At 50.0% G+C, this 15,515-nt stretch overlaps 1 protein-coding gene across 2 annotated transcripts in view; it reads left to right on the plus strand.

Annotated features, from left to right (window-relative positions):
• SLC35C1 (solute carrier family 35 (GDP-fucose transporter), member C1) overlaps positions 1–6,237 on the plus strand; it is a 7,827-nt gene extending 1,590 nt beyond the window's left edge. Inside the window, exons 2-3 of one of the 2 annotated variants that reach the window (XM_014543315.1) lie at positions 106–629; positions 4,423–6,237. In XM_014543315.1, the coding sequence (XP_014398801.1) occupies positions 137–629; positions 4,423–4,982 (1,053 nt within the window). In that variant the 5' untranslated portion in view covers positions 106–136 and the 3' untranslated portion in view covers positions 4,983–6,237. Of the gene's footprint in view, positions 1–6; positions 630–4,422 lie in introns of those variants that run through there. The other variant, XM_005870754.2, reaches the window with a different exon arrangement.
• The last annotated feature ends 9,278 nt before the right edge of the window (positions 6,238–15,515 follow it).

Here is a 15,515-nt window from a genome sequence, read left to right on the forward strand (position 1 = left end):
AGCGCCGCGGCCTGAAGAAAGTGGAAGTGCGCTCGCCGCCCGCCGCTCCTCCCGGAGACCAGTTCTGGCCATGCCGTGACCCCGCTCCTCCGCTGCCATGAACAGGGCGCCTCTGAAGCGCTCCCGGATCCTGCACATGGCGCTGATGGGGACCGACGCCGCCGCCGGGGCAGAGGCCAGCCCGGGGAAGCCCTTCCTGCTCCGGGCCCTGCAGATCGCACTGGTGGTCTTTCTCTACTGGGTCACCTCCATCTCCATGGTGTTTCTCAACAAGTACCTGCTGGACAGCCCCTCCCTGCAGCTGAACACCCCCATCTTCGTCACCTTCTACCAGTGCCTGGTGACCACCCTGCTGTGCAAGGGCCTCAGCGCCCTGGCCGCCTGCTGCCCGGGGGCCGTGGAGTTCCCCAGCCTGCGCCTGGACCTCAGGGTGGCCCGCAGCGTCCTGCCCCTGTCCGTGGTCTTCATCTGCATGATCACCTTCAACAACCTCTGCCTGAAGTACGTGGGTGTGGCCTTCTACAACGTGGGCCGCTCCCTCACCACCGTCTTCAACGTGCTGCTCTCCTACCTGCTGCTCAAGCAGACCACCTCCTTCTATGCCTTGCTCGCCTGCGGCATCATCATCGGTGAGTGGCAAGCCCGGGCCGTGGGACACAGAGGCGATATGGGGGCCCAAACCCGAAGGAACAACCCTGCCAAACATCTGTGGACTTTATCCGTCCCAGCTCCCTTGATGGTAATATGAGGATGAGCTTGGGAGAACCAATAACTTGCTTGAGGTCACCCAGCAAGTTGGGGGCCCAGGTAGGGCTCCTCATGCAGGTGAAATTATAATTTATATTTCACAGGGGAAAACCCAGGCACAGAGAGGTGAAGTAACTTGCCCAAGATCGCACAGCTAGTAAGTGGCAGAGCTGGGATCTGATCTCAAGTAACCAGGCTCCATACACTTGACCTCTAAACTCTGTTGCTACTCAAGAGCTCAGGTGTCCTGACTCCCCATCTCATTTCTATGAGACAATTCCTCTTTTAATAAATATTCTGTCGCCCTGACCTTGCAGACACATAATAACACCTGAGACAGTGGTAAGAGATACGCTTTTAGAGGTGCTAGCTGTCTTCCCAGACCTGACCTTCAAAAAAATCACAATTATTGCCCTAGCTGGTTTGGCTCAGTGGATAGAGTGTCAGCCTGAGGACTAAAGGGTCCCAGATTCAATTCCAGCCAAGGGCACATGCCGGGTTTGCAGGCTCGATCCCCAGTAGGAGGCATGCAGGAGGCAGCCAATCAATGGTTCTCTCTCATTGTTGATGTTTCTATCTCTCTCTCCCTCTCCCTTCCTCTCTGAGATCAATAAAAATGTATTTTTTTAAAATCACAATTATTGACGGGACATTGTGCTAATCATTTCACATATTATAGCATCTCCTTTGTTCCCCAGAGGTCTCTGGGCACCATGATCATCACCATCCAAACAAGGAAACTGAGGCTCAGAGAGGTTAAGTTATTTGTCCAGGGCCACACGGCACGAGGAAGTAGCCAGGCTGGGGTGCAAACAGATTGGTCAGACTGCCGGTCCTGTGCTTCTAACCACTCTGCTCTGTTCTCATCCCCTCAACATTAAAGCTGCACTACCCAATGCAGTCATCACCGGACATGTGTCTATTTCAATCTAAGTTAGAGCAGGTCCTCAAATAACATCATTTCCTTATAACAATGATATGATGCATAGGAACTTAACACTTGTTTATATCAATTAGCCTATATATTAATTTATATTGTTTTAGTAGCAGAACCTGTGGAGGACATTAAGTAAAGACTTACTGTAATTCAAATTAAATTTTGAAAATTCAGTTCCTCAGTTACAGATGTTCAACCTGATTCTCTAGCCACATTTAAAGTGCTCAGTAGCCACATGTGGCCAGTGGAGACTGTATTGGACAGCACAGACTATAGGACACATATTGTTTTATTCCAGCCCCCACTGTTCCTGGGCCTCTGTCATCCAGGAATGTGATCCTTCCTTAAACCTGTTCAGGTTCTTCCTGGTGCTGGAAAGTTTGTCTTGGTTGACCTACATATTCTTCACTGGTGTGTCAGAGTCCAAGGCCAAAGTAGACTGGTTGCCGGGGAGAGGCTCATCCCATGCCACGTGTCCTAGAAAATGTTCCCCCTTGAGCAAGGAGGGAGCTAGCCCCAAGATCAGGGAGGGAGGAAGGGGAGGAGGGTGGAGGTCAGAGTGGGAGGAGCTGCTAAGATCCCTGGCATCTCTCTCTCGCTGCTGTCCCTTCCCCTCCCAGGGGAGGCCTCACTTTCTCCCACACGTCCCCAAATGTCTGAGGGATCGCCACTTCAGTCCTGCAGACCTTGTGTGTGTGTGTTGGTGGGTGGGGGATGCTCTTGGTGGGAGAATTTGCATGCGGGAAGGTGATGTCACTAGGGAAACTGGGCCCAAATCCCAAAAGTAATTCAAGTAGCTGATGGTGAGATTGCTTCTGAGAAGGTGCATTCACTGGCCAGCACGGGGAGGCCGTGCTCTCTGCTGGCCAAGGACCTGTTCCCTCTCTTCCTTCCTTCCTCCTTGTGGGGGTGGGTCAAAGGCATCTACTCTAGGCCTCCTCCTCCTCCTCCTCCTTGCCCCCCTCCCCCAGGTCACACTGCCTTTCAAAGCTCTTTCTAGCTGAGAATCCCTCTGGGTCTGGGACCTTGAGGTGGCAGTCCCTTCTGGACTCAACAGGTAACCAGCAGGAGGACTGGGGGTGCTCTAAGCCCACCCGCTCCATCCCCAGAGCAGGTCGGGGGTAACCTGTTTGCAAAGGCTCTACCAAGAAAGAGAATGCTGGGAGTGGGTGCCTACAGTGCAGCCGGTGTCTCGTCTCCTTTAATCCTCCGAGCACCTCCAGAACAACCTCTATCAGTCGTTCAACACGTATTCATGAGATCAGGCACATGCTGGGGACTGTGCCAAGCGCTGGGGATACATATTTGGAAAAGGTAGACTCAGCTTCTACACTCCTGGAGGTCACAGTGATGATGCATGGCAGTACATGAGCTAAGACTGAGTGGTAAGAGCTGTGATGGGGACATAGAAGGTGCCGTGGGAATCCTGGCTGGGCAGGAAGGGAGAGGTAGTTGGGAAGGAGTCATCTAAGCAGGCCTTCTGGAGGAAGTCCTAGATGGTGTAAGGAAGGAGTGAGGAGAGACTGTTCCAGGCAGAAGGACGAGCATGTGCCCTTCTTCATGGCTGGGCCCCGGCAAGACTCCCCAGATGTGAGGCTCCCCAAGTGCAGTGAGTCTGGAATAGTTTCTGAGGCAGTGGGGAGGCTCGGAGGAGCTTTAAGCCAGGACAGGACCTGAGCAGATCTGTATGTGAGGAAGGTCCTCGTCATTCTGGTTGCAAGGTGGAGAGTAGATTGGTTGGAGAGGGGGGTCAAGACAGTGACCAGCCCGGCCAGCGTGGCTCAGTGGTTGAGGGTTGACCTATGAACCAGGAGGTCACCATTCAATTCCGGGTCAGGGCACATGCCCGGGTTGCGGGCTTGATCCCTAGTAGGGGGCGTGCAGAAAGCAGCCAATCAATGATTCTCTCTCATCATTGATGTTTCTATCTCTCTCCCTCTCCCTTCCTCTCTGAAATCAATTTTAAAAAATAAAAAAGACAGTGACCCAGATCTCTGCAGCTGAAGGAAATGGGGCTCAGAGCAGTTAAGTAAACTTTCCCCAGGCCCCCCAGCCTCGAGATGGCAGAGCCCAAATCTCTGACACCAAAACTTTTCCTCCTGCCCCATGTTGCCAGATGCTGTAGCCGGGTATACAACACGTAAGATTCAGCCCTGCCTGCTGGAAGGTGGGGTCTGGCTCAATGTACTGTCCCCGGGGGCAGGTGCCCAGCAGCCCATGGCAGGCCAGGGGTCCTGAAGGGAAGCGCAGGCAGGAAGAGGCCTGGGGACTGGGAGTATCGGAAAAGACTCCTAGGCTTCCATTTTACACACCAGGAAGCCCAGCCTCTGAGACCTTAAATCACTTGCCCAAGGTCATTGTAACCACTAAATACTCATCCTTCATAACTCAATTCAAGTTTCCAGAGGCCCCAGGCCAACAGTCACCCAGTTATGGGTTCTCACAGCACCCTGTCCTGTTTTATGGGCCTCGTTACAATTGTTATGAGATGAATCGTTTTAGTGCCTTTCTCCTTTGCTGGAACCATGCTCCGTGAGGAAGGCTCCTGTCCTGGGCCACTTCCCAGCCCTTGTATTGTGCTTTGCATGTAGTGGAGACTTTCGACATATTTGTTGCCAAGGGGGTTGGGAAGGCTGGGATGGTGAGGCAGCATTACAGTTTGTGAACTTTAGGGGCAAAATTCTCTGTCCTTCTTCCTCCTGTCCTCACCCCCTCCCCTTCTCCTGTCCCCACTGCAGGTGGCTTCTGGCTTGGTGTGGACCAGGAGGGGGCAGAGGGTACCCTGTCTTGGACGGGCACCCTCTTTGGCGTGCTGGCCAGCCTCTGTGTCTCGCTCAACGCCATCTACACCAAGAAGGTGCTCCCGGCGGTGGACGGCAGCATCTGGCGCCTGACCTTCTACAACAACGTCAACGCCTGCGTCCTCTTCCTGCCCCTGCTCCTGCTGCTGGGGGAGCTTCAGGCCCTCCTCCGCTTTGCCCAGCTGGGCAGTGCCCACTTCTGGGGCATGATGACGCTGGGAGGCCTGTTTGGCTTTGCCATTGGCTACGTGACAGGACTGCAGATCAAGTTCACCAGTCCCCTGACCCACAACGTGTCGGGCACGGCCAAGGCCTGTGCCCAGACAGTGCTGGCCGTACTCTACTACGAGGAGACCAAGAGCTTCCTCTGGTGGACGAGCAACATGATGGTGCTGGGGGGCTCCTCCGCCTACACCTGGGTCAGGGGCTGGGAGATGAAGAAGGTGCAGGAGGAGCCCAGCCCCAAGGACAACGAGAAGAGCGGCGTGGGGGTGTGAGCTCCTGCGGGGACCTCGGAATGGCCCGCCTAGGAGAACGCCCCCCCTCCCCCCCCCGGGAGAAAGCCCATGAATGCAGCGGAGGCCTCTCTTACCCAGAGAGAGAGACCTGGAGGGGTGTTTGCAGACTGATCGGAATCTGGTGGTGGAATTGGAACCAGTGTTTTCAAGTAATGTCGGAAAGTTGCCAATCCTATCTCGACCTCCTTTCCTATTTGGGGGAAGGACCCCCATGAGAAGAGCACATTGGCCCTTGGGGAGTAGGAAAGTGGGGCACCCCTTCCTGCCCCATCCTAGGGCCTTCTACCTCCACATGACCTTTGGGGTTGAGGACAGGCCACAAGCTTTAAGGAACATATGGCGAAGCCATCGAGTCTTCACTTGTGCTCAAGGAGACAGGGGTGTGACACCACCACAGGTCAACTAAGGGGTTTGGGAAACCTCACATCTCCAGGTCCCAGGGCAGGCAGCACAGCGTTAGCCCCACAAACCAGCTTCCTCTGGAGCGAAGTGGCGGCTGGGCTGAGGGAGGAAAGGGACCAGTGTTCCCTCTTCTCTGCAGAGAGGCCACCAGGCCCCATGGAAGGGGCGAAGGATCAGTTGTACCTATGCCTGGTCCTGGCACTCCCAGGGGCCACTGGGAAGTGGCCTGGGAATGGGACACATCATGGATAAGCGCCCTTTCCCCACCATCTGCACCCCATGTTCCCAGCTCGTGAACATGGGGAACCACACATCTCTTACAGGTTAAACAGGGTCATTAGCACCCTCCCTAGCCCCTGACACCCGTTTCACTGCCTCTGTCTCCCAGCACCTGGCGGCCGCCTGGCTCAGGAAGTGGAGCCAGGAGCCACCTCTGCTTCTCCCAACTCTGCCTCCCCCAGAGCTTCTCCCCAGGAGGCTGATGGAGCAGTGTCCCAGCTCAGTGCCTTCCACCCCAGCTGTGCTGGGCCCCCAGGTCCCTGCAGGAAGGCTTGTAACCTGCTTCTGAGCCTCTTCCCTGCATCAGTGAACCATGGCATTCTTCCCTGAGGGTGGGGCCGAGAGAACCTGATTGTCCTCTCACCACACCCCCTGGCCTCTGGCTTGCTTTCACCCCTGGCCGTTTTGTTCCACCCAACTCCTTGGGGTATTCCCTAGAGAGTGGGTTTTCTCCACACCTTTTCCAGTCCCCCCACAATCCCAAATGGTTTCTAATGAAGTTGGTGGGGCCTGATGCCCTGAATTGTGTGTGCATTAAAATTGGAGTAAGCCATCCTGTGTATATGTGGAGGGGGGCTGAGTGCAGGAAGGGGCTGGCTGGGCCTAGATAAATTTGTGGACAGGCCCCTGAGGGGAAGCAGTGGGTCTGTAAAGGGCAAGAAGGCTCGACCCTGCCCTCACCAAGTCCAGGTACCAGCAGGGCAGCCCTTCTAAGAAAAGCCGTTCTCTCTCTCAGATCAGAGCCCTTCCTGGGACGTGGGTGACCAACCTCAGGTTTCATATTAGCAATAGCTGTCACTTACTGGCACTGTGCTGCGTGCTCTACATCCGTCATTCATCTTCACAACCCCTCCCCCCACACACACACACATGCACCCTGTGAGCTGGGCGCACTCACTGATCCCCACTTTACATATGAGGGTACTGAGGCTCAGAGAGGAGCACAGGAAGGGAGAGGCAACCGAAGGATTCAGATGAAAGTCTCTGCTTTCACAGCATAGATACTTAACCACGGTGCCCTTAACTACACTCGTACTTACAATGTGCCAGGCACTGCGATAGGTCATCTATAATAATAAAAGCATAATATGCTAAGTAGACCAGACATCCTTCCAGACAAAGCCAGGGCTTCGAGGGAAGCCCGGGTCCCGGTGCCAGAGGGAAGCCAGTGCCGGCAGCCAGGGGAAGGAAGGCCTACTCTTGCACGAATTTTGTGTTCAGGCCTCTCCTCTAGTGTTAATATAAAAACCCAAATCTGCTTCAAAGGGCTCACATGTAAACACCTGTCAAGGCTCCATAACAGGTTCAATAATGGAAATAGTAACCTACTGCCCTGAGGTCTCAGAGGTTTTGCTTTTTTCCTGACTTGATTTTTGTTCAAAACAATGCTGCTCATCGATGAACATGTCCAAGTCCCTTACCTCGCAGCCTAGGAAAGCTAAGGCACAGAAAGTTCAAAGGAGGCTTCTGAGGCCACAGAGCAAATTAGCAGTGAGCCCAAAGTGGAACACAGGTCTCCTGGTCCTAATCCAAAGGGCGTTCTACATACTCGAGATAATGCCTTGATCGGCAGGGGAACTATTTCATTAATTTAGCAAACACCTAAATAAATTTACTAGATAGCAGGCACTGTTGAAACTGCTTTACAAATATTGATTCATTTAATCCTCATAACAACCGGATGGAGGTACAATTATCATCTCCCATCTCACAGATGAGAAAAACAAAGGCACAGAGAGGGTAAGTAATTTGTCTGAAGTCACACAGTTAATAATTAGGATTCGAACCTGGGCAGTCTGCTTCTCAATCATAAAACTATGGCTTTCAATCTTTTGTCAGGAGGCACCGCGCAGGCTGGAAGGCAAAGAAGAATACTGGTTGAGGTTGGGAACCAGCAGGTGCCCAGGAGCTTGCTCTGACAGGAGCTGCTGGGTGATAGGTTCAAGTCAAGCGCTAGCTGGGCTACACCATCCCGTTGTTCTAGTCATGGGTTCTTAAGGCTCACAACAGGGCCATGGTGACCACAGAAGAGATGGCGCTAAGCCAGTGAAGGTGGTTTTGGCTGCAAGGATGGAGTCTTCTATAACTGGCTGGTCCTTAGTAAGGGGTTGGGGGGACGGAGAGTAAAAACCAGGGCAACTGGCCCATCATTGACCAAATCCTGACTGTTCTGGGCTCATTGCGGAGGAGGTGGTGGTTTGACTTTTGATTGCAGCGGAGGTTGACTAAAGATGAAAGGAGACTAGGCCTTGGGTAAAAGATGATTCAAATCAGGAGCTATGTGGGCTTAGCTAAATCAGTTCATCTTTCTGACCTTTTTACTCGTGTGAAAGAAAAGAAAGTTGTTCCAGTTGAAGAGAGAACATGACTGAAGGAATCAACATATGAACTTTAGTTGTTAGATGAGAACACTGAGGTCCCAAATGACTTGCTCAACACGCCAATGACAAAATGGAGTGTGGTCCTCGGCTCTCCTGGCCCTCCTGTCTGATAGGCTTCCCACAGGGCCACTCTGGTGGGGAAGCTGCCTCACCAGGTCCAGCCCCAGCCCTGCCCCCGCCCCCACCACAAACCTTGGTTCCTGTGAAGGGGCTAAGTGGAGGACCTGAAACACGCTGAAATGGGAACCGAAAAGCCTGCTGCACTGGAGCGCCTGGTCCAGGTGTGCTGAGAGCTGATGGAGGAAGGCTGTGTGAGGGAGGGAGGGAAGGCGGGTACCGGTGTGGCTGCACCCGTGGGGGAATTTAAAACATGAGAGCTGGAAATGAGTTTGAAGATCAGAGTCCAGCCTCAAATCAACAGACAAGCCTGAGGCTCAGAGAGATCGGATATGACTTGCCCCAGGTCACAGTGTGATGGGGAGGAGCCCAGAACCCTCCTCCTCCCAGGCCAGTGCCTTTTCCACTGAGTATCATCGTCATCATCCTTTTTTTTTTTTTTTTAAAGAGAGTATCGATTTTTAGAGAGAGAAAAAAGGAAAGGGAGAGAGAGAGAGAGCAACGTCAACATGAGAGCGAAACATCAATCATCTGCCTCCCGAATGCCCCCCACCAGGGATTGAGCCTGCAACCCTTTGGAGCAGGGTCGTGGTCGGACCTCACGGACCACCAGTGGTCGGGGGACCACCGGTTGGCCACCGCTGTTTTGGAGCGTGGGAGGACCCCCAACCAACTGAACCACACCAGCCAGGGCCATCATCATTTTTAAAAATAATAATGATTATGATTAAAATTTTTATTATAATGTATAATGTATCATTATAAATATATATTACTAAATATTAAGTAATATTGCTAACATTTATTGGCTACTCACCACATGCCAGGTACTATTGTAAGCATTTGCTATATATTAACATCTGAGACAGGTACTATTAACAACCCCTTTTAATGGATGAGAAAACCAAGGCCTACAGAATTTAGCAATGTGCCCGAATCACATAGCCGGGTTCCCTCTCTGCACACTGAGAGACTGAATAGTCAAACGGACATTGACAACAGAACTCTGACCCACAACCTCTGCAGCAATCAGCCCTAAAAGTCAAACCACCACCTCCTCCTCAATGAGCCCAGAACAGTCAGGGTTTGGTCAATGATGGGCCAGTTGCCCTGGTTTTTACTCCCCGCCCCCGCCGCCACCCCCTTACTAAGGACCAGCCAGTTATATAAGACTCCATCCTTGCAGCCAAAACCACCTTAACTGACTTAGCGCCATTTCTCTTCTGTGGTCACCATGGCCCTGTTGTGAGCCTTAAGAACCCATGACTAGAACAACGGGATGGTGTAGCCCAGCTAGCGCTTGACTTGAACCTATCACCCAGCAGCTCCTGTCAGAGCAAGCTCCTGGGCACCTGCTGGTTCCCAACCTCAACCAGTATTCTTCTTTGCCTTCCAGCCTGCGCCTGTGCCCCCTGACTCTCCCAGCCTCTCACCTGGCCCATGGCTTTCCTCCTTCCCCTTGTATCAATCAAAGTGAGCTTCTCTTCTAGACTTCCACCCACCCTTGCCTCCTAGACTTTCTGGTTACTCTGGGTAACAACCAAGCCCCTGATCCAAAAATTCCTGCCCAAATACCCACTCATGTATTCCCATGCCCTCTGGGTTGTCTTCCAGAAAAGGAAGTGAGACACTGAGAACCCATACCTGACATAAACGAGCTTTATCTAATGAGCCCTGATTTAAAGCGTGGTAACATTGGATTAAATCTCAAAGGGAAAGAAATGATTTAAAATAGTGAAATCAATTGATCAGTGGATCCTGGAACCAACCCAATCTATCCTCTAAGGCTCGGGCTCTAGAATAGCATCACAGTCATAAAGTTGAACCGGAACTCAAACTATATTTCATTGATCTCTGCTCTCAGCTCCCATAAAACCATATTTCATTGATCTCTGCTCTCAGCTCCCATAAAACCGTGGGGGCGGGGGGGGGGGCGGTTGGTCAGCAGAGACAAGCACAGACCTCCAGCTCTGTCCTGGAACCAAGAACTCAAACTCATCTGAGTTGGACTCTGTGGGGAGGCAAGAGGACATGACAATTGTCTCCTCTTTCAGAGGCCAGGAAGTAACATACACGAGGAAAGAGTCCAAGTAAACCAGTATTGTTGGAGCCTATAGCAAACAGGGCAGGTAAGCCCAGCCAAAACTTCCTAATTTCCCTAATTACTGCTGGCCAAACTAGTTTGCCCTCCGGTCACCAGTTTCCAGCTTCTAGGCATTGGAGTCAGTGAGACCTGCGCTGGAATCCCAGTTCTGCCATCTGTTGGCTGGGGTCTTTGCGTGAGTGAGATAACAGGACAGTACAGTAGGCAAATGACCCCATCTCTGAGCCTCCATGACCTAATACATAGAGTGAGGATGGTCATAGTTCCTCCTCCAGGGGGCAGTGCCATGACTGGATGAGATCATGCATGTTGCATGCATGCTCATTTACCACACTGACTGGTACATAAACAGCTAATGTAATTACTGGATGGAAGCTCACAGCACAAAGAATGGTGGGACTTTGTCGCCTCTGTTGCCTTGCCTATGGATTTAGCTCTGAGGCCTGCCCAGGGCAGCCTTCCAGCCTGCTGGGTAGAGAGAGATGATGGAGCCTAGGAAAGGTTCCCTCATCTGCTAAGTGGACCTCTGCTCCTTCCCTCCTGCTGCAATCATGGGGAAGATGAAATTTTATTTATCACAGGAGTGAACTCCTTACAAAACACCCAGGGGACAACCAGTAACATAATGAGGAAGGGGAGCTGAAGGGAGACCTCGGTCAACTGGATAGTTCTAAACAGGGAAGACACGACTCAGTTCCCATCATTTTCTGCCATTTGGGAGTGTGGGCTTATATTGCCACAACTTCTGATTTTGCAAGAGAAGCTGGAAATTTGAACCTTTATGTGCAATCTCCTGATTTTTAAAAATATATGCTTATTGATTTCAGAGATTAAGGGAGAGGGAGAGAGAGATAGAAACATCAATGATGAGAGAGAATCATTGATTGGCTGCCTCCTGCACACCCCCTACTGGGGATGGAGCCCACAACCTGGGCATATGCCCTGACCAGAATCAAACCATGACCTCCTGGTTCATAGGTCCACACTTAACCACAGAGCCACCTCAGCAGGGCTATCTCCTGATTTTTAAACAATGGCTCAAATTTATAAAATACTGTGTGGGCTGTGCGGCACCTACACGGACTAGACAGCCTCGGGCCACCATTTCACAATCTCTTTCTTAGCATACAACTGCTTTGGTAGTCTTACCACATCAGGGGAGAGGCTGAGGACACAGGAACCCTGGGGCCAAGGATGCAGCATCCCTAAGAGCTAATGGTTTTGCCCCTGTGGCCTATCCCAGTTAAACGCCCTTGTCTTCCCACCTCCCAGAAGAGAAGCTTCGGGAAGGAGCTCACTCTGGCTGTTCTCCTCATTGTCCAGCAGCAGTGATTATAATACACAGGCACAGGCCCTGAGGGTGTGTGGAAGGCTTTACCACCCTTCTCTACTGTGTCCTTGCCAATGGGCAGGGAAACAGGACAGGGTCTAGAAAGCTTCTGTTGTTGCTTTTGCTTCGGAGGATTACAAGAATAGTTAACAATAACAGTAACAATAATAACAGAGCCCTGGATAGGAAGTCCCTTGCCATGGAGGTTCAGCATTGAACTTTGAATGATGACTAAGCAATGCCATCATCCTTGGCATTTTGTTTGTTTGTTTGTTTATTTGTTTGTTTGTTTTTCTACCCAGCTCTGTCTACCTCCTGCACACCCCACACTGGGGATGGAGCCTGCAACCTGTTTTGTTAATCTTCACTGGAGGAAATTTTTCCATTGATTTTTAGAGAGAGTAGAAGAGAGGGGGAGAGACAGAGGAACATCAATGTGAGAGAGACACATCCATTGGTTGTTTCCCGCAGGTACATACCCCTTGACCGGGAATCGAACCCTGGACCCTTCAGTCCGTGGGCCCGATGCTCTATCCACTGAGCCAAACCGGCTAGGGCAGTGGTTCTCAACCTTCCTAATGCCGCGACCCTTTAATACAGTTCCTCATGTTGTGGTGACCCCCCAACCATAAAATTATTTTCGTTGCTACTTCATAACTGTAATTTTGCTACTGTAAACAATATGTAATTATATATGTGTTTTCCGATGGTCTTAGGCGACCCCTATGAAAGGGTCGTTCGACCTCCAAAGGGGTCGCGACCCACAGGTTAAGAACCGCTGGGCTAGGGCGTCCTTGGCATTTTTTTAAAAGTTTGTTAAGCTAACATCTTTTGGAGAAATGTGTTAATTGACCAACCACAAATGGAACAGTGTGTATTTTTTAAAAGTCAAATGGTATAGAAAGGTTACACGCCTCCCCAGGTTTTGCTTTCATGCCTTTGCTTTCATTAGAACAGTCGAGATTAGGAACTTGCTCCCCGGGGAGAAATGAATGCAGCTTTCCTAAGTGATAGCATCCCCAGGGATCTGGGCATAGGCACCCACCCCCACCCCTCCCACCAGCCATTGGGCCCACAGTCCTGTGGCCACACCTGGTCTGGAAGGAACACCCTGTACACTCTTAGTCCGCAGTGGCAAAGATCAGAAAAGTACTCACTTGCCCATGTCTCAAGGTTATCAGCGTGCAACCTGAGCCAAAGCTGCCTCCTCCCTGGATGTTTGACAAATGCATTGGCCACTTACATATCCTTGGTGAGGGAGGAGATTGAGTCTGTTCAAGTCTCCGGCCTTCAACAAGTCTCATATTGGGTTGCCTGTCTTCCTTATCTTTTTGCTTGTAAAGGTTCTTTAAATATTCTGGATTTGAGATCTTTAAGAATTATGTGCGACAACTCTCTTCTTCCATTCCATGGTTTGCCTTTTCAAATAATGTTTTTGATAAACAGAAGTTTATAACTTTAATGTAGTTCAATATATCCATCTTTTCCTTTCCATGTCTTATTTAAGATTTTTTTTTGTTGTCTATTCCAAGGTCATAAGGATGTCTTCCTCTATGTATAATCTTCTCAAAGCTTTGCTGGTTTACCTTTCACATCAATTCCATTTACCTGGAATTGGTTTGTATGTTCTGAAATAGAGGTCAAGTTTAAAGTTTTTACATCGGTATATCTGACTGGTATACCATTATGGGAAAAACCACCGGTACCCCACTCCTTTACACAGACATTTTTGTCATGAATAAAATACCACATATGTGAGGATCGGTTTCTGGATTCTCAATTCTGAGATTTTTGCCTATTTATCTTGCTCCAATACCATGCTGCCCTTGTATCATCATCATCATCCCCATTTTACAAATGAGGAAACTGAGGCACGGAGAGGCTATGTAACCTGCTCAAGTACGTAATTTGCTAGTTAAAGACAGAGCTGGAAATGGAACCCAAGGAGTCTGGCTTTTAGGTCCATGTTCTCAAGTTTCTCTGCCTTAAGTCTTGGAAATAGGAAGCCGCTGCCGCAACTCTGCTGAGTGTACAGCTTAACTAAAGGGAGAAAGAGGGGTGCAGCCTAGGACTGAGCCGCCGCTTTTTCCCAGTCCCACCACTAGAGGGCGCGGGTAACTTGGACTCGCTAGGGACATTCCCCCGCCCCTAGTTACCTTTCAACCAATCATCAAATATTTACCCAAAACGTAGTGCCAAGGGAATGCAAAAGTTGCCTAATCCAGTTTCTAAGCAGGCCTGTAACAAAAAGACAAACAGAACTGATCTCTGTCGTTTTCAACATTTTCAGCAAGGAAAGAAACTTCCCACTACCCTGCTAAGTTCTCTCATTCCTAAACCACTTTACACAAAGTCCCTCCTTAAATCTCTTACTTTTCCCAACATAGACTAGATTCTTTGTTCTACCCTTAGTGGAAGCAAGGAGCGACTGTTTGGCATCCTCATGCAACCGCTCTTCAGAGATGCTTGTAAATAGCGAGGTATATAGCTATGGAGTCAAGTCTCAATTCTCATTTTTCTCAAAGATACAATAGCATATGATTACAATCCTTAGCAATTTGCACGTTCCTTTGGTCTCTCCAATTTCTCCAGATTCTTTGTTCTACCCTTAGTGGAAACAAGGAGCGACTGTTTGGCATCCTCATGCAACCGCTCTTCAGAGATGCTTGTAAATAGCGAGGTCTATAGCTATGGAGTCAAGTCTCAATTCTCATTTTTCTCAAAGATACAATAGCATATGATTACAATCCTTAGCAATTTGCACGTTCCTTTGGTCTCTCCAATTTCTCCATGTCTCTTTTAAAGTTTAAAGTCCAAAAGTTGACGTTGCACTCCTGTATTCTATCCAGTGCCAGACTTAATTCCTGCTTCTTGAAAGTTACGCTGCTAATATACCCAGGCAATAGGTAATCATTCAATAAAATAATTCATCTTTATCAACTTGATAAAGACACTCTTTTGTGTAGAGTGGTGCCAATCAATGGCAGTGAATTTCTAAATTTCTTCATTACTCACACCCAGGATCAGGAGGGGTTCCAAGCATGGGCACAACAGCGCCAAAATGAAAACAGACTGTTCGCCACTTGAAAACCCCAGAGTTCCAACATGGCCAGACCATTTTAGCCTACCGTCAACACGGCATTGCAGGTGTTCGTATGCTTCCCTTGCCATTGTCGGTTAATCAGCAAGCCCAGTGCTAGCCTCCAAAAGAATAAGAGGGCTCCATCTGGCCCCCCCAGGTCAGGAGGGGCAACAGTGTCCTTCACATCTCTAAATCCCACAGGAAATTCCAGTAGTGTTTGTGCACAATGGTACCATTGGGTCTACTAAACATAGAACTAGAAGAAAATAAGTTCATCTGACGGCATAATTCCTATCTCAACCCACACCCTCCACATTCCCAGTCTCTACTCCCCAGCCCTCTACTGCTGCCCATCAGGGCACCCCCGTCCCTCCTCAGACTAGGCCACTTGCAAATGTCAAGTTGCTCAGCACAGATGGAAGTATAGCTTTCTGGATAAAAGCAGAAGATTAGGAATCACAATAATCTGGCTGGAGTCCTCTTATGATATTGAGCAAGTCACTCAACCTACGGCAGCCTCAAAATGTACTTGTCTGTAAAACCAGAATAACAACTCTTTCACTGTGCTTTGTTGAATGAATGCAACTGGCCTGGGATGAGAGTAGTAAACGAGACAGTATACGTAAGGAAATTATCACGTTGTTTGGCATATAAAATGCGTTCAATAAATGGTGACTGTGGTAGAATATTGTAGATGATGTAATTGCGGTAGATAATGAAGACGACTTTGATTACGAGGTGATGCAGGCCGAAGGGTTGTCAGTTCTGTAGGTCATTGTCCGTAGTGACAGCAACCCTCCCCTCCCCCCACTCTCTC

The sequence above is a fragment of the Myotis brandtii genome, unplaced genomic scaffold (assembly GCF_000412655.1).
Source record: "Myotis brandtii unplaced genomic scaffold, ASM41265v1 scaffold324, whole genome shotgun sequence".
Classification (NCBI taxonomy): domain Eukaryota; kingdom Metazoa; phylum Chordata; class Mammalia; order Chiroptera; family Vespertilionidae; genus Myotis; species Myotis brandtii.